Below are 18,428 nucleotides of genomic sequence, written 5' to 3'. Positions count from 1 at the left end.
TGTGTGTGTGTGTGTGTGTGTGTGTGTGTGTGTGTGTGTGTGTGTGTCAGAGGGTTTTGTATTCATATACTGTAAGTGGCTGGAGCCAAATGTGTGTGTCTGTTGGTGTGTGTTTGGCTCTAATGTAATATGAATACATTTCAACAAGCAGTGATGCCTCTCTGACATGTTAAAAATGTTGAATATGAAAACTCTATTTGTGATGCTATGTGTTGCTTTATGTGAAAGCTATTGTAGATGGAAACAAAATCAAATAAATATCTGACTTCAGGAGTAATAAAGGACCTAAGGACGGAGTATATTATTATATTTATCACAAACCATTTTTTAACTCCTCTCTTTCACGCTTTCTGTTTCTTGATATTCGTTTTTTTGTTTTACCATTTTCCCTATTCCTTATAAGCAAACCTCGCTCTCACTAAGGAGGCTATGTATCATGAGGAATTCTTCACACTGTATAGACTTGATTGCAGTGTATGGTATGCGTCATAACCACTAGAAACCCAGAATACCCCAGATGTATTCCTCTCTTTGCCTCTTTCTTAACTAAGACCAGCTGTGGCCTGACAGAGTCACCCCTCTACCGGCAGGGTCGTAAATCTAGTCCCAGGCTTTAGCCGGGGCCTTACATGTCACACACGATGAAGTCAGAGGACGCCAACCAGCTGTCACAGTCTGCTCCCACATTGAGATACTCTAGCTAGTTTTCAAGTACTCTCGACTATGATGAATTGCATACTATCTCCCTGAAAGCCTGGTGGATATATAATTGGCTATGACAAGGAGTGTGCTGTGCTATATTATATCTTCCCAGGGTTATTTCTGTCATCGCGGTTAGCCACACAATCTTTTAGGACCTCCTCTCCCATGTGAAATATTGCAGATGTTCATTTGTATTAAGCTCAAGCTATAAAACAACAACAAAATGACAACCAAATATGAGAAACTATGTAATGTAATGCCGTTCAACACAACATCACCCACAACTACAGGATCAGCAATTACCTTAGAGATTAATCAATAACTCCTAACAAAAACTGACCATGATAATCTTTATAAAGACATGTAGGGCTGCCCCCACTCTGTCGATTAGGAGGCTAATTGTTCGTTTTGGTCTTAGTCTACTAAGATTTGTGTAGTCAATCAGTCATTTTATTGTGCTTTTTTCATGCTGAATGGCGCATTTCCAAGAAACGTCTCTGGTAAACACAATATGTAGAATTGTGTTTTTGTTTAATTATTCGTGGAGAAACAGAGCTTTACAGATCAGTTGATTAAATCAACAAATAGACTAGTGGACTAAATCGTAAGTCAAGGACAGCCCTAAAGATATGATTTAGAAGTTTATACAACAACAACTACTACTACTACTATTACTACTACTACTTTAACTATTACTACCAATATATGCAAGTGCAATGATCCCTTTGGGCAACGGTAATGGAGCAATTAAGTTCTCTCAATTTGCATGTCTGCTCGTGTCCTGAATAATGTGGCTTTTATCAAAGTGTCGATTAAGGATAAGCGCCTGGTTAAGTTTCCAATGGATGCAGATGATGCGTGGTGGCCTGGTGTCTTGTTTCAAAAAGGACATGACTCTCCAGGATGAGGGTGAATCATTCCCTGGCATGCCATGTCAAGTGGTTCAACTTGATGTCTTCTTTATAAACAGATTGACTCAGAGAAATGACCACACCCCCCACAGGCCTGCATAACTTTACTGGTCCTTGCTTTATCGCCGTCCTCTGAACCACATATCATCTGAAAAAAAAAAAAGAAAAGAAAAGAAAAACTGAGATACATTTCTTTTTTTTTGTCCTTATGTTTTGAGTTCATTGGTGCTGTAAACAGTTCCCAAACCTTGACATAACAGGCTGGAAATCGTTCCAATGAGTGATTTGCTTTGTTCTTTTGTGCTCGCAACACAGAAAAAAACTCCTTGAGTAAAACATGCTTTGCAAAAATACAGTGACATGTGCCGCTGAAAGAATTACCAGCAAAGACTTGAAAAAAAGGCCATTATTATTCAGATTGAAAAGGCTCATCTCTATAACTGCTCTTTCCAACAAAGACATTCCTAGAGGTACAGTAGCACCCAACACACTGCTAACAATAATATTCTAAAAGCCTTCATAAATAGAAAAGGTCTAACTCACAGGTATATCTTGAGGCAAAGCTGGGTAAACAAAACCTTACCCACAAGCACATATAGCTATTGTTTCAAAGCATGAATTATTGAATTGTGGAAGAGTAGATGCTTGAGCACTGAATCCCTAATGGTGTGTTAGAAAAACAAAAAAAGGTTTCAAAAGAAAGAAATATAAAATCTATTTGTTGTTTTCTTAAAGCAATAATATCAGTGAATTATGAAAGAGCTGGAGAGAGAGAGAGAGAGAGAGAGAGAGAGAGAGAGAGAGAGAGAGAGACTGAACAAAGCAGGCAGTTCATGGTATCCATTAGAAATGGAATAATCTGATCAGCAACACTAGCATGTGTGAGCCTACTATGTGTGTTGCATGCTTGTGTGTCATGCTGAAGTGCATGCTTGGATGAAGACATGCTCTTGTGTTGCTTGCATTTTTTTTTTTGTGTGCGCGTGTGTGTGTTTGTCTCTGAGTGTGTGTTTTTGGGAAATAGACGTCATCATATATCTAATTCCACAGCGATGATACACTAGCTCCCTGCTGTCCCATTATCCATCGCTCTCTTCCACCTCTCCCTCAATGGCCCTAAACTCCATAAACCTTTTCAAGAATCGAAAAGGTCTATTCAATTGAATGTGTTTATGATAAAGAGTAAATGTGCGTTCGTATTCCGGGGGATAATGTGGGAAGACATTGTGTGGGCAGGAGTTCTGGGTAATCTGAGCACCAAGAAATGGGTATTGGTATTTTCCTGTGTTTGTGAAACAATGAGTGTGTGTGTTTGTGAGACAGAAAGGATCTCTGAGAGACTCTGAGAGGAAGAGAGATAGCAAGAAAAAGGAAAAAATATGTGAGCCCATGTGTTTTGTTTTTTTCTTCATTTTGTTCCATTGTGCATACATGTTTTTTGCCCTTTTGTGTTTAATTTGCATGCGTCTATTGTGTGACTTGTGTAGTAATTTGTCAGCACAAGTGTCTGAGATATATAGGGATCATTCCAGCTTTGTTTTCTTCGTTGTTTGTGTGTGTGTGTGTGTGTGTGTTGTTGATAGTGGTTGCAGGAGAAGATAAGGGGTGAAAGGGTAATATTTTTAACATTTTTAGTCTATTTACTGTATGTGTGTGTGTGTGTGTGTGAATGCCTGTTTCTCTGTTGGCATGTACTGTATGTTTTCGCAGCTGCTGCAGATTGTAACTAACTGATAAGAAGGTTAGAAGCATGATCTCATGATTTCCACGGCTACCGCACTGATACACATCGTAGACCACTTACTGAGAACACAAAACCCTAACACACAAACCCACACTCTTACCCACGAGGCATTTTGACCCTATATGGTTGCGTTTGGCTGGCTTTAGGACTCAGACACGGTGGCATACCTCTGAATTTCTCAGCCTCAGAGTCTTGAAAATACTTGTTGTTTCAAGAGATGGTACAGTGTTAGGTATCAGCATTGTTTTTCAGGGGCATCAAGGGCGGATGTTTTTCTTTAAAGTTTGGTACTATCCCCCATATCTCACTCTTTCACTCTGCATCAAAGTAGCACAGCAAAAATACAAACCTGGCAACTCTGCACTGACCCTACCGGTAACACTGCGACAAGACTGTTTGAGATAGTTAAGAACATTCGTGGAGACATTTCACCAACACAGACATGTTCCCACCATAACCAAATATACACAGATGAGTGGACTACTCTTCCTTGTTGGTTTCACGGAAGTCGGCTCTTCCGATCATGTCCATTAATGTTAATGATAGAATCCAATTTCATTTTATTTTTCCTCCCACATCCAGTTCTCTTCTTTCGTAACCTCTGTCATTTATCCATCAATCTCTCGATCCTTGATAGATCAGCTTATATTGACACTGACACTTGAACATGATTGGCCACTTCTGATGACATCACTCTTAGCAAATATACAGACATTTATTGGTTGGGTTTGTCTGAAGTGGGCAGGCCCATCAGCGCGAGCGAGGGAATAAATGTGTTTTTTCGCCCCCATTGCATATTTACTACATGGCGTAAATCGAAACCTGGACATTGTTCATGCTACAACCATCCATTACTGATGACAGCATTCAGGCAAGGCCTTTATGAGGTGGGCTGTTAGGATCAGTAATTCACTCTGTCAGGAGATCAGAAGAGAGCAGTGGGGGTAAAGAGGAGGAAACGCAAGAGGAAGGGAGAAGGTTTAGGAGGAAGGAGGAAGGCGAACAGAAGTTGGGAGAGTAGAGACTTGGATAGGCATGGATGGAAAATAGTTCTGAGACAAAGCTTTTTGTTCATGGGAAAATTTCTCTCCATCGCTCCCCTTTTTCTCCCCACCCGCCCTTTTCTCTGGCTATCATGTTTCTTGTGCCAATCAATATTTTATAGCTGTCGCTTCAGAGCAATGAACCCCCCCCACCCCCACCCCCAGCTCTCTGAATGACAGATGAGGGTGAGAACGGGTGTTGGGGGCGCAGTGAAAGTGAAAAGCGGGAGGGAGGGGTAGGAGGGTGTAAAGTGCTGGAGAGACATAAAGCAACAAGAAATAGCAATAGAAAAAAAGATGAAGGCAGTGCAGCAAGTAAAAAAGAGACTGACGGAGAAATGGGTGAATATGACACATGGATAAATAACCAAGAGCGGGAGAAAATTTACCAGTTAATGAAATTATGCTGTGGAAATGTCTACCAATTTACATACTCTCAGAGATTTAATTGCAAAACTACGAGAGAAAATGTCAGCTTCATGACATCAAAGTGGGGATGCTGCCTACTCATTTCCCCCCTGTTTGTGTCTTGTTGTTTTACCTAAGCTGCTTTTAGCTTGTATCCCACAGCACTATTCTCCAAGATAAGGGCGACACACACAGTTAGGGTAAAGGAATGCGTTTGTGTGTATGTCCGCAGGCTTATAAATGCACAATTATATGTTGCTGTTTTTTTTAATATTCGGGGTTTGGGTTAGTAAGAGTGTTTATGTGTGACTGTAGCGATGACACATTAGGGATGAAAAACCTTGAAGCTGTGTCAAAAGCATTCTATGTGTTACATTATTTTTGCATGAGTCACAGCTCTCCAGGTGAGGCAATCACACAGAAGCACATACACACATATAAGAAGATCCAGACGGTCCTAGTGAAACTGGATGATGATGGAGAGGGAAATCACAAGTTGGGAGAAATAGTGTGTGTGTGTGTGTTTGTGTGCATGAACTGTTAATATATGTGCATTGTGTTTGTATACATGCGTGTCTATCGGAGGGAAAGAAAGAAAGGCCCCTTTCCTGTCCCTCCCACCTGCTCTTGTAATCCTCTGTGTTTTGGTGACCTTGGCAACCTGGTGACAAAACCTCCTTGGTGTCCCTTTGATTGAGGCCACGGGTGGGCGTCGAGTTTGGACATACTGAAAGGACAGCGGAGGAGAGAAAGCAGGTTGGAGGAGGATAAAGTTCTTGTGTTGGTCGAATGAGCACTCGGTCGGTTTCCGATTTTTAACCAGCATTAAAAACTTTCTCTGCAAAACAAACGCATTTGAATAGAATCGCAGCAATTAGTGGATTCAATCGCTAAACAAATGGTTCAAATGTTTATGTCATGGTCAATTGTTTGCGAGCTTTCACCTGTAAATTAGCACTATTGATCAATAGCAACTCATCTTAGCAAGACTCAGCTAAGGGATGTGTGTGCCTTGGCTCCTCTGTGAGCCTCTGCAACCTGAGGTTACCCATAACGCCCTTCTCTGCGAGTGAAAATCATGATGGCCAGAAGGTTTCCACATATGGACACGGCAGTTAGGTGCTGTTTAATTTTGCATTTTATGGCTCAGTAGAAGAAAATTGTACTCTGTCCAGGTCACCGGCTTGAGACATGGTGATTGTTAGTGATCAAATGAGTACGGCATTGTCCTATACACACTGAGTTCAGCGGACAATGCTGCTCGCTGCTGTGAATCACAAAACTGCATTTTATTTCCCTCAACCAACTTCATTCCCTGTTGAAAGTTGCTAAATATCTGTGAAAATACAGAACAGTGACTGTCACAATTCTCACCTTTCTCTTTTCCTCTTCCCGCAGTGAGAGATGATGATGATTTCCTGAGTCTCAGCGAACTCCCGGAAACCTTCCCCTCCGACCCTCCGGAGCCCTTACCTCACTTCCTGTTCGAACCCGACGAAGGCTACATTGTCAAGAATAAACCTGTCAATCTCTACTGCAAAGCGACGCCTGCCACGCAGATTTACTTCAAGTGCAACAGTGAGTGGGTCCATCAGAAGGACCACACTGTGGAGGAGAGGGTGGACGAAAACTCAGGTGAGTGAAGTCACGTACACACAAACATAAAAGGATTTCTAATCAGAGATTGCCATAGAAAATGGACATTTTTGACAGACAACATTGGTGGCACAATAAAATAAACACTGACAAGTTAAGTGTAACTGCATGCCAGTTCACACACAGGAGCACTGTTTGACCCCCCCCCCCCCAAAAAAAAAATTACTGTTGAAAAGAGTTAATTTGCACGAATGCATGGGGATTACTTTTACTCTTACTATTTATACGCTGCAACACGTGCTCATTCCAACTCGTCACATACTGTCAGACTCCTTGGCGTTACTCTCTGACGCGCTCGGTCGCAGTAAGCGCGTGGTTAACATTGTCCTTTCAATCCAAAAAACACTTTCCTGAAAGTCCTGTGTATGTTTCACCCATTTGCCTCCCTTCCCACCCTGTGTGGCTTTTTTTTTCGGTCTTTATACGATGTCCATTACACTTCCAGAGCATTTTCTGTTTCATAATGGGTTTACATTGCAGTATACTTTAAAGAGTGGTGCGTTTCACAAAGATGCTAGAGGGTGCCTTGTGCGTCGGTGTCAGACGCTGGTGTCCCGGTGAGCAGAAAATTAAAAAAGATATTGTTACAAATCTAAGGTGCACAGGTGTAAATTAAAATTAAGCCATTTTGCCCCCTCTGAATTTAAGTTGACCTCTTAGCCTGCGTCTCTTTTGATGGGCCTAACAATGATGAGATTGGGCTCTGTGTGATATCAAATTGTCACACATCCAGAAAATGTGGCCAACACTGGTGCACTGTCAGCAAACAGGTTAAACCTATTATTACGCTGTTTACTGTTCTTGCTGAAAGCTAGGTCACATGTCAGACGTGTGTACATGCCATGGCTGTACTGCGATGTTCACAGGACAGTTTAATAGGATCCACAGTCATGTACTGGACTGCAGCCAGTTCTGCACTTGTCACTTGACAGCACACTGTATTATTCCGCTGACTAGTTAATGAAGAATCATGCTGTTGCTTTGGCAGGATGACAAAGTCCGACACAACCTGGTTTCTAAGACTTGAGGTTGACATGAGCTCAGCTTATGGGTCTCCACCTGCTTGTCAATGAGCCTGAGTCCCCAGAGTTAGTGATTAAACAGAGGCTAAAAACAGTTTGAGAGTATATAGAGTCTGCTGAAGGAACTACACAGCGGGGCACAGTAGCACAAGTCAGCATGTCGGTTTTTCTTTTCTTTAATTAAAGTGAACAAAATGCACTCTGTGATATTTGTTTGTGTGAATATTGCGCCACAGTTGAGAGGAAGCAGAACTGTTGCTTCCGTCTCAACCCATGGTGACACAACAACTTGCCCACCAAAGATCTCCCCTTGTATTACAAAGCAGACCCTAGAGCCAGACATTCTGCTGTGTGTACATACAGTATCTGTGTGTGTGTGTGTGTGTGTGTGTGTGTGTGTGTGTGTTCTTTGGAGTCCTGATTTGCTGAGTGGGTCTGCTACAGTTCTGAACCCAAGATAGAGAGAGAAACAACTGAGCAGCACAGTTTGATGTTCCCCCTGGTTCGGCTGTCACACATGAATAGTCAAGGAAGATGAGAATAAATGTAACAAAACCTCCAGGAAGTGAAACAGCAGGCACAAATATAGATATGAATGTAAATATGTTGCAGAATACGATGTGAGAACTTTTAGAACAAAAATCTGAACTTGTATGTTTAAATTCTCACACACTTCTGAATGTGAAGTCACAGAATAAAAATTCACTATGTGTAGATTGAAATTTACATGGAAACAATGATAGCTGCTTACCAATATTTGGGCATGTATATATATATTTTTATTTACTTGAGTCCATTTTCCAGTAAAACCACAGCTCGGTGAAAACAACCTCTTGAATGATTCACTGCAACTTCACAGATGTCTCCTGCATCACCGAGTGAGGAATCTGCACGCCTTGACTTTTTCAACACTTCTTGCGAAAGGTGTGTTGAAAAAGGAGGTAAAGAAGAAGTATAGGAGCTGACCCAACAGAAGACAAAAAAAAAGAAGAAAAGTTTAAAAACAATCAGAAATCAGGAGACAAAGTGCTCGTTTGCTCTGCTGTCCTCCAAGTCTGTGAAGTTGAAATGTGACGTTTTGGTGGCGTGCCTTTTTTTACTCCATCGCATCACTAATCAACCAAAACAAAGCTATTGGAAGAAACTTAGACTGGGCTGGTTTGATATAGTGGATCTAACTTCCCTGACATGGAGCACAGCAGAGCAAAAGAGTGCTTTGTCTCCTGATTTCTGATTGGGTTACCCAGCCCCCCCCCTTTGAAATTTGTTTTTCCTTTCTGCCTCAGGTTCTGCATTTCAGATAAAAATAAAACCTAATGATTGTGTCTCTTCTAGGTGGCACCTGTACATTATATTTATATTATAGACATGACTAGTTGATTGAAATCATTGACTACAGCAAAGTGGGATGAACGTCTTTCTTCCACAGCCTTTCGGGGTTCTCTTTAAGTAAAATATGAGAGATGATGTATTTGTATCTACAATACGTATCAATCATCGTCATCCCTCTCTCGTTGTTTTTCCACCCATCTCTCAATGTTCATTACTGACATCACACGCAGCTGCAAGTCATTTATTAGTCTCCCAACAGCCGTTCATTTGCTAGCGTCTGGATTCCAGACAATGCGTTGCAGGAAGGAACTTCTGTTCAATTAATGACCCGTGGATTCAGGCTCTCGTACTGTATGTGATGGACATAGTGAGGTCTTTTAAGGAGCAGGATCACTTAGCCAGCAAACAAAACATCTGTGTGTTTTGAACATCAATTCCAATTTATTCTTTACTTACATTTCAATGTCTTGCAGCCACATTAACCAAATATATCACATTTTGTGTCTTAAGTTTCATCATTTTACTAACACTCAGGCCTGGTTAAACATGGCTAAGGTTTTAGTTTTCAACTTCTTTAAATATGTTATAATTTATGATTGAATTACGTTTTGCAAAGCCATCACAATGTTTTTTATTTAAATTTAAAAAACGATTGGCTGCATGCTACTTTGTACTGCTCCAGGAAACATATATCTATAACACAGCATCATCCATACAGATATTTACATGAATATGAAATGAATAAACAGATGAACTGGGGACATTATGCAATATCAAGAGCTGTTGAGATTTTCCAGGAAAATGTCTCTTTGCTCTTTAATTATTCAAATGTGTCCATGCTTTCTCTTTTCTTTTTATATTGAATTTGCAATGACCAAAGTTTGCTGCAAATGTACTATTTAGATATGTTTTTTCAGAGCTTAACAAATAGTCATGCAGTGAACAATAACAAAGAAAAACCCAACAACAAATCCTATTTATATCCTATTTAAATGAGACCACCAACCTTCCCGTTTGCTCTCATGCAAAGCATTTAGGTCACCTTTGAACAATGTGATGAAGAGATTATGAATACTCGATATATATTATGCAACATAGTTGTAGGGAATCACATAGAAAGCTGGTGTAGGTCTGTGCCTGGTGAATGCACAGTGTGTGCGCACTGTTTATCTGTTTATCTGTGTGAAAACCTAAACTCCGTAAGCTGTTTTCTCCTCTTTGTTTCCTGCTGTTTCACAGAAACAGCTAGAAGCCATGGCCCCCATACTGCTTTTATTATCTCTGTCTTCTCGCTCACTCCCCCCCTCCCTCTTGGTCCAATCCTCTTCCTCTCCTTTTTCCCTTCTCCTTCTCTTCCTTTCTCTTTGCTCCATGCTGTTTTGTACTCTACTCTAATTTCCACCGACTGAAATCGGAGAGAGCAGAGGTAGATAAAACCTGAGCGTGAAGAAAGCAGTGCACAGAAGTAGGGGATGATGGAGGGATGCCGATGGAGGGTGCCTTTGAGAGGGCTGGAAAGGCCAACAGATATCAGGGAGTCACGCTGAGGAGAAAGATGATAGGAATCCTGCTGTGCTGTTCTCTTTCTCGCTCACTCCCACTCTCTCTCTTTCTCCCCAAGTTTCTCATGTCATCTCATCATTTGTTTTTATCAACAAAAGGAAATTCAGCTTGGAACATTGTCTGTTTGAACCTGTGGATGAAGGCAAAAGAAAAGGAAAGTAAAAATGTACATACAAAAGCTAGAACTTGGATGAAACAAGTCTGAAAGTTGTGTGTGTGTGATGCCTTGCACCAAAATACATTCATAAGGTTTTTCAAACCGAATGATGGAAACACATTTTTTTTTTCTCGGCACACGATGTAAAAGGAAAGAAAAGATGATAGCAAGGATGGATTTATGAAGGTTGAATGAAAGTAACATTGTGGAAGGGGCAAAACTGAAAGGACAATGTTTCTTTTTTGTATCATGTGACACAAAACTAACACTTTATATGAAGCTTAAAAGTAATGCACTATAATTTGTAAACAACCCATGTAATCAATGTGTATGTATTTCACGTAATTGTGAGCCAGGACAGCTTATGTAGTATAAAGAGCTACAAAAGCTGTGTAGGGATGAGGTCGGGACTTTTACCCAGGAGATCTTTTTTTGCATCCTGTGTGTGTAATTGGCACGTCATTTCTGTAGTTATTTTATCCCAAACCTAACCAAGTAGTTTTGCTGCAGAGGCTTGCCCAGGCTCAGTGATCGCTCGTGTTGCTGGACATTCATGGGAAAAGCACGAAAACGAACAATAACGTCTCACAAGATTTTATATTAACATTAACAATGGCTCCATTTCATTTAGTAGTCACTACGTCCGAGTATTGTGCATGATAGAAAGGATTAATGAGACACTTGCAGAAACAAGCTATCATTTACATTATTTGTTGCTCTTCATGCTAGGACATGAAGAACGCCTTTTGCTTGTAATTTGAAGTCAAAGTTGATGGGATGTAGGGCTGTCACTTAAATTAGGGATGTTATGAACATCTTGTTTTCTGTTTAATGGATGGAAAGGGTAGCTACATGTGAGCCTCATGGCAGCTCAATAAATTACTTGTATTCAACTGAGCCTCATCTGGAGGACTGGTGAGCCAGGTGAAGGTCACAAGCAAAGGTGGGGGAGGGTGCGGCAGGATGGCCTAGGGGGGTTACTGAGGTCAGCTTCCAACAGGCTAGATTCCCTAAACACCTCCATTGCCTGTCACAGTATCCTTGACAAACATGGCTATGTCGACCTGCTGGCGTGAGACCCCAGCGGGCTCCTCCCTGCACCTCAGCCAAAGAAGGAACAGGAACTTTTAATAAAGTACTTAAAACAAAACAACAAAAGGCAACCTGCCCTCCTCTAGAGAAGCACTTTAATACAGTGGCATTATTAGCAGTGACAGTTGCTTAAACATGCTTACCATATCTTCTGAATTAATGTGATTTAAGGTGAGAACCAGAATAATTTGTCTCGATTGCATATCTTATTGTGAAGGGCATTTCCAGTGTTTGCTTAAGCAACGTGCGTACGACCCCAGTAGATCTCCATTAGCCTTGAAGAGTGCTAATGACATATTGTGTACTAGGTTACTTACTTTGTCTCCATTAGCCAAAGTGTGAATGGTTATTAGTCTGCTAGCACTGACCCGTGACACATGCACACATACACATACATTATTGGCACACACAGTATTGGCTTGGGTGATTTGTGACCTCTTTCCCTCCTTTGCTGCCATCTCACTCGTATTGATTTCCTCTCGTCTTTACCTTCAGCTCTTCTCCTTTCTCTTCCTCCTAATGTTTCTCTTCTCTACTCTCTCCCTCTCTCTGGCATCACTTCCACTCTCCTCTACCCTCTCTCCTAGCTGAGGCGCTCTCACCTTTTTCATCCTCTCATTTATTGTGCTCCCTTCCTCTGTCTCTTTCTATCCATCTCTCCTTCTCTTATACTGAGATTGTTCAATTTCAATTATTAAAAAGCACCAAGATTCATAAAGGAGGTCAATTAGCTTCTGTTTCAGTGACTCCTGATCTGCGAGAGAGCTCTGTGTGTGTCTGTATCTATTTTGTCGGTATTTACAACTGTGTTTATTGGCCAATTGTATGTTTTTGCTGTCTGTGAAAGATTTTTTTGTGCGGAAAATTGTGTGCGTGTGTGTGTGTGTGTGTGTTTGTGTGTATGTGTGTGTGTTTGTATCTAAAAATGCAGTTTTGTTTGTTTGTGTGACTGTTTGTGTTTATTTGAAGTGGACTTTTTCTCATGTCCTGGAATGTCCTGGTTCATTGCTTCTTTAGCGCCACTGGAGGACACACATACATGTACAGTATCAATGCACACAAACACACACACATACACGTAGACACACACACAGACACACATAAACATGGACCAGGAGAGTCTGTGATGATCAATCAATGTCACTGTGGGAGCCATTACGAGAGCATACACATACACACACATGCATGTCTACACACGCTACTGTCTGCGTTGAGTGTCTTCCATTGGTCACGGACCGGTGAGTCTGTGCTGTCAATGTCCTGGATGATTTCCCTCCGTAGGCGAAGAACTCAGTCAACCCTTGCACACTCCCTTTTCCCACAATGCCTCTCATCCTGTTGTCATTTTACTCTTTCAATTTTGTGTCTCCTTTTCTGTCTCCATCTTTTACTCTCTTTTCCTGCAATAATTACGTAATCATTAATAGTGGGCTCTCAGGTAATGTAACATGCCATGTACTCGGATCTTGAGCACTGGCTGTGCATCTCTAAATGTCTGACTCTGCTGTTGGACTGTGTGATTTTTGTTTATCATATTACATTAGATCAATATTGTGCTTGCGTACTGTGTGTCCTGGGCCGGTGTCACAATAGATAGATTGTGACTTTAGCTTCGATCTACTTCAGATAGATGTCTACATTTGTTGCATAAAGCTGTCTAGTTCTAGACACCCTGAAGTAGGACTGATTCGCCATAAATTCTTCAGAAATTAAGACATTTTCGCAAACTGAAAAAACATGGCTGACCGAGCATCCACACCAAACCTCTGTTTAACTCTGTATTTCAGCAGTCCAAAATATCTTTGTGACATCTTTGTGGTGACTATGAAGGTCATAGTTCATGATTCACATCATTTTCATTCATACTTATCAAACCATTCATTGACGTCTCCCCCCCCCTGTATGGAAGCATCTACATTGATAATGCTTCTTGAGAAATTCCTCCTTTTTTCCCTTCTTTCCCTTTTCTTGTAAGTATGCACAATCGCATCTATAAGCATTTGAGCTGCATGTAACTACTAAGATTTATGAATTATTCAGGCTCATTTTTATTTAAAAACAGCATTGTATACTTTCAATTTTTACACAAATACTTAAAAAATGGCATACATTCATGTACATTTTTTTTTGAGTGAAATATATTTGTCATTTAACACATTTGCTGATTTTTGAAGTAGTGGCAGCAGCAGTATAAGCGTTGTGGTGAAGCTACAAAGCCTGAATTACTCCCTGTAGGGAAATTGTGTTTTCACTTGCAGCTCCTCCGCAGGTGGTAGGTCGTAGCACCGGGTCACTTACTGAACAACATCCCTGGAGCTGGTCGGCATGCAGCGAGCTGCTCACAAACACTTCAGCACAGCAGATGTTTGTGAAAGCAGAGACCCAAACTTTTGAATCTTGATGTATCTTACTCACTTACACACAGGAGAGAAAGCATGGAGGTAATTCAATGGCTCTGTTTCAACGAAAATGGAACAATATGCACTGCACAGATGGAGTATCTGTTGCAGTGCTGTTTTTGTTATTTTGTCCATCCCCTGGACGTATCTATTCTGACCTCCCGCCTTTGTCTTTTGTCAGACTTTCTCCCTCTGTGGCTCTGATGAATTAATAATAGCTAGCGTTGACGTTTTCCTGTATCCTCTGTTTCTTTCCCTAAAGGCCTGTCTGTTTGACCTGTCGCTGATCACATTAAACACCACAAAGCTTTTGAGTGCTTCTCCCCCTGTTCCCTTATCTCTTTCCTTTTCTAAACCATTTAGCCTTAAAACCCCTCCATCTCTGTTTTCGTGTCTGTCTCTGACTGACTGGCTTTCTTTCATATGTATTTCTCTATAGCTTTTTCGTTCCATGTCTGGTTTATCTGATTCAAAGAAATCAAGCCTTTGCACTTTTGTTGGTGTCATTACTGTTTTTGTCTGTTTTCTTCAGCTATGTATTTCTGTCAAAACACAGTGGGAGATAGTGAGACAGAGGGAAATGGAAAAAAGGAAAAGCGACAGAGTGTCGACCATCAAACTGAGTGGGTTTAACAGCTAGGGAAATATTGAAATGGCAGGAAACACATCTTTTGGCTTTTAATTGAGAACAAGGCCACCAGAGTATTTCTTCCCGTTGCATTGTCCGATTATGAAAATGTTTAATCAGATGGTGCAATTAATTGGCATGTATAAAAACACAAAGATATGTTTTCAAATGTTTTTAATTAAGAACAAATCCAGTTGATTTCAACAAGCCCATTAATTGCTGCTTTTTGTAAATCCATTTCTAGAAAACATGTTTTTCCGCTTTTCTTACCACGTCCATGGAAAAGCTGCTTATCAGCATCTTTTTTCTCCTCCAACATTTCTCCAGATGTAATAACATGAAAGACTCCTGTATCTAAGCTGTTGCTCACAAATCACTTTAATTTGTGCTCTGACAACAAACACAGTTTAGCCTTTGAAAACAAAATTCTCCAAACTTGCTCTGTGCGGTGCGTTAAAGGGAACATTTTGTGTTTTCTTTTATAATCTGGGTCTTTTTTCAGTTTTAGCCATTGATTCCTATTGGATAGGATGAATATTCATCAATTAGGTTAATTGTAGATCATTGTAGATGTAGACAATGAAGTTATAGCAAACTAAATGAAACACCACTTATCTTACAGTATTCAAAGCTGAAAACATTGAGGAATGCAAAGTTAATCATCCAAATCTTTCTGTTTTAACTTTTTTTTAGGGTTACCTATGGTATATATTTGCAGTAAAAAACACTGCTTAAATCCTTGCATCGCATTTAGTAAAAGGTAATTTCTTGTAAACATGTATAGTATGACAAACTGCGATGCAAACCCACAGAGGGAGAACATGATTTGCATGTCTCTACTCTGCAACCTGTTCAAATCAGTATTTGTTGTGCATGTTCGCTCCCTTAGTCCCCATTTGTCAGATAAAAAAGTCCAGACCTGACAAAGCACATTCGTCCACACTTGTACTTTCACTCCCCAGCTGACAAGTAAACTTTGTTATAAGAATTGTCACTTAAGGACTAAGAGAAGTATTCAGAGGGTGTGTGCAGTTTTTGGATTGATAGAAATGTTTGTGACAGTACCCACTCGTCTTGATACTCGTCTTCCATTTTTCATCTACTTCTTTCCCCTCACCTCCCTCAGCTGACAGCAGTGGTTTTGTTGATGTGAAGCACTGTCATGCTACAGAGACCCACAATTCCACGCTTGTCTTCTCTTAAGAGAATGATATGAATGCTCTAAGCACTGTATCTACACAAAATAAGACACCGAATGATCTGGGACTTTTTAAGCCTCAGGTAATTCAGTCGATCTCTGCTCAGCAACACTAGCTTTGTGAGTTTGTATTAGCAAACAATGGGAACAACTGGGGCTTTATTGGCTTCAACAGCACAACTCCAGATCAAGTGGCATCTATCTTTATCTTCTTTAAGTCTATTCCCACTTTTTCGTTTGTTTGTTGGTTTGTTTGACATTCTTGTATTGATATGACTCTGAAAGAAAACAAGGGAATCATGGAGTATGTAGATCGGTATAAATTTGTCAAAAGTTTTGCATACTTTTCTTACATTTTCTTGGCTTGACTTGTCACACTTGCTTTTAATCCCCAGCTGACATGAAAACACACAGATGACACTGTACAAGTCAATGTTATATTTAACCATTTGATGCCGTTTCTTTATAAAAACACAGTGGAACTCAAAACCAATGTGAAGTCTAAGCGGTAATGGAATGGAATGTTATACCAAAAATGTCAACGGTCATATGTTTTGGTTTTCCTTTGTATTTGGTTTGAGCATTGGGACTGACTCGGTCATTGACTCTTACACAGCAAATGTGCCTGAATTAAACAAAAGGTTTATTTTAGTTTCAGCTTTAGTTAGACGTGATCTCTTTGCTCTGCTTTTCACAAACATACTTCCTTGATGGAAGTCTTAGCACATGCAAGCAACCCCTAAGAAACCCAGTTACACGTATACTGTACATGGCCAACAAATCAGGTTTTTCTCGCATAAAGAACTCTAGCCGTGTTATCCAGATTTTTTTCTAGACTAAGCAGGATGTTGAGACAATAGTTACTGATCACTGGTCAGGTGTCTGAACCTGACAGTTAAAGGATTACCTTAGTGCATTTTGAATCATTTGACAGCTCCTCCGTTCTTTTCCACTAAGCCAGCAGTGTGTAGTGTGTCTTTTTGACTTCAGCCTCTCTGAGAAACAGAACGCATTTCATCACTACAGTCATTGATTTCCCTCGCTGTAAAACAAACCCGGCTCTCCGTGATTCACTCTCTGTCCTGTTCTTGTTTTGTTTTCCTTCTTTCAGTCTGTTTTCTCATATCCCTGTAACTCTCTATGCTCTATTGTGTCCTCTAACTAATATCTTCCCTTTTCAATACATGCCTTGCAACACACATCCCACTTTACCCCTTGTTCACCTGCTGACATCAATAACTCTTGTATGTTGCAGTCCTCCAACTTTCTCTTTAAAGTATAATGCTATAAACAGGGAGGAACTGAATACTTTTGTGGTCATATGTGTAAGGATAAACTGTAAATACCATTACTTGCTTGCATAATAGAGTTTATAAATGAGAGAATGTGATCAGCGACATTGCTCAATATTGCGTTGGGTGCAGAGTTATCATGAGCTCATTATAATAAAAGATTAAATAAACTTTGAGTTAAAGAGCGAGGTGTAAAACTTGTCTTAGCTTAGACTATATTACTGAAGGCTTATAAGTGCAGCACAAAGCTACTGTAAAAGTGATCTGGCACAGCTTTTTTCAGCTTCCTCTTATGCAGGGCAAAGCAGCTGCAGCTTTTCAGTCACAATACTTGAGGTGTAGCCACCGATCCACATGCTGCAGTACCTCCTCAAAGCAGGATGGACATCTGCACTTTCAAATTTCAGATTTTCAGATTTTTCACAAGTTATTTATGATGACGAAAAGTGTACATTTGTTTTTGACTGTTAATTAATTCTATATTTTGTACAGATTCTTAGCTTTGCTGCTTTCAAGTCTCTTTTTATTCCAATACAAAGTATTGCATTTATTTTACTGCTAATACTTTTTGATCTTAATATGCCATATGATCAGTGATGCAAATGCTGTAAATGTTAAATGTTTTTCATTTAATTTGTCTGCAGCACTAGCTTGCTCCTTAGCTCTTACTGTGTCCCCGGGTCCCATTCAGGTACCGTCCTGCAACTTTTCTTTTCACTTGTTTGAGTCCATTTGCCATAACTAGCTCTCTGGCTCATTTTAGCCATTCACTTTAATTGCCTCACTTCCCTCATTACTTCGGCGGTAGTATGCCCACTGGTGTCCACCTCTTCCCCATCCTTTTTGTCCACACGCTGTGACTTTTGCTCATTGCAACTGCCTACTACTCATCTCAGTTTTAGTCCGGGGTTGCTTGCTGGTTATAATTGCCACTTTATCTGCCATTTTCTTAGCCTCTACCTCTCTTGCTGTGTCCCTTGCCCATTTTGTTTTAAGCTGCGAAGCCATAACAACCTCCCCTGTTTGCTAGTTTGCTCCAATGCTATTCACTCTAGTTTTTTATACTGTCTTTGCTCTTTACCCTTTTAGCTTTCTCCCCCTGACTGGCTAGTATCTCTTGTTGTGCCAGCAATACCTTCCACAAACTTTTTACTCTCTGTCTAGCTTTCCTCTTTGCCCTCTGTGCCATCAATGTTATTTGAATTGCCATATCTTCAATTCCCTCTTTTACTTTCCACCTCTTCCATATTCGTCTAGCCTTCTTATCAACTCAAAAGCCAT

The 18,428-nt window shown here is 40.4% G+C and overlaps 1 protein-coding gene across 2 annotated transcripts in view; it reads left to right on the top strand.

The window, feature by feature from the left end:
- Positions 1-18,428, top strand: part of LOC116388399 (netrin receptor UNC5C-like) — a 171,047-nt gene that overhangs the window by 81,690 nt on the left and 70,929 nt on the right. For both annotated transcript variants that reach the window (XM_031856204.1, XM_031856203.1), the window contains exon 2: positions 6,207-6,443. In XM_031856204.1, the coding sequence (XP_031712064.1) occupies positions 6,207-6,443 (237 nt within the window). The remainder of the gene's footprint in view (positions 1-6,206; positions 6,444-18,428) is intronic.

The sequence above is a fragment of the Anarrhichthys ocellatus genome, unplaced genomic scaffold (genome assembly GCF_004355925.1).
Source record: "Anarrhichthys ocellatus isolate YVR2014 unplaced genomic scaffold, GSC_Weel_1.0 scaffold17, whole genome shotgun sequence".
NCBI classification, from domain to species: Eukaryota; Metazoa; Chordata; class Actinopteri; order Perciformes; family Anarhichadidae; genus Anarrhichthys; species Anarrhichthys ocellatus.
The sequence above is the reverse complement of the archived record's forward strand: the minus strand, read 5'-3'. Positions and strand labels throughout refer to the sequence as shown.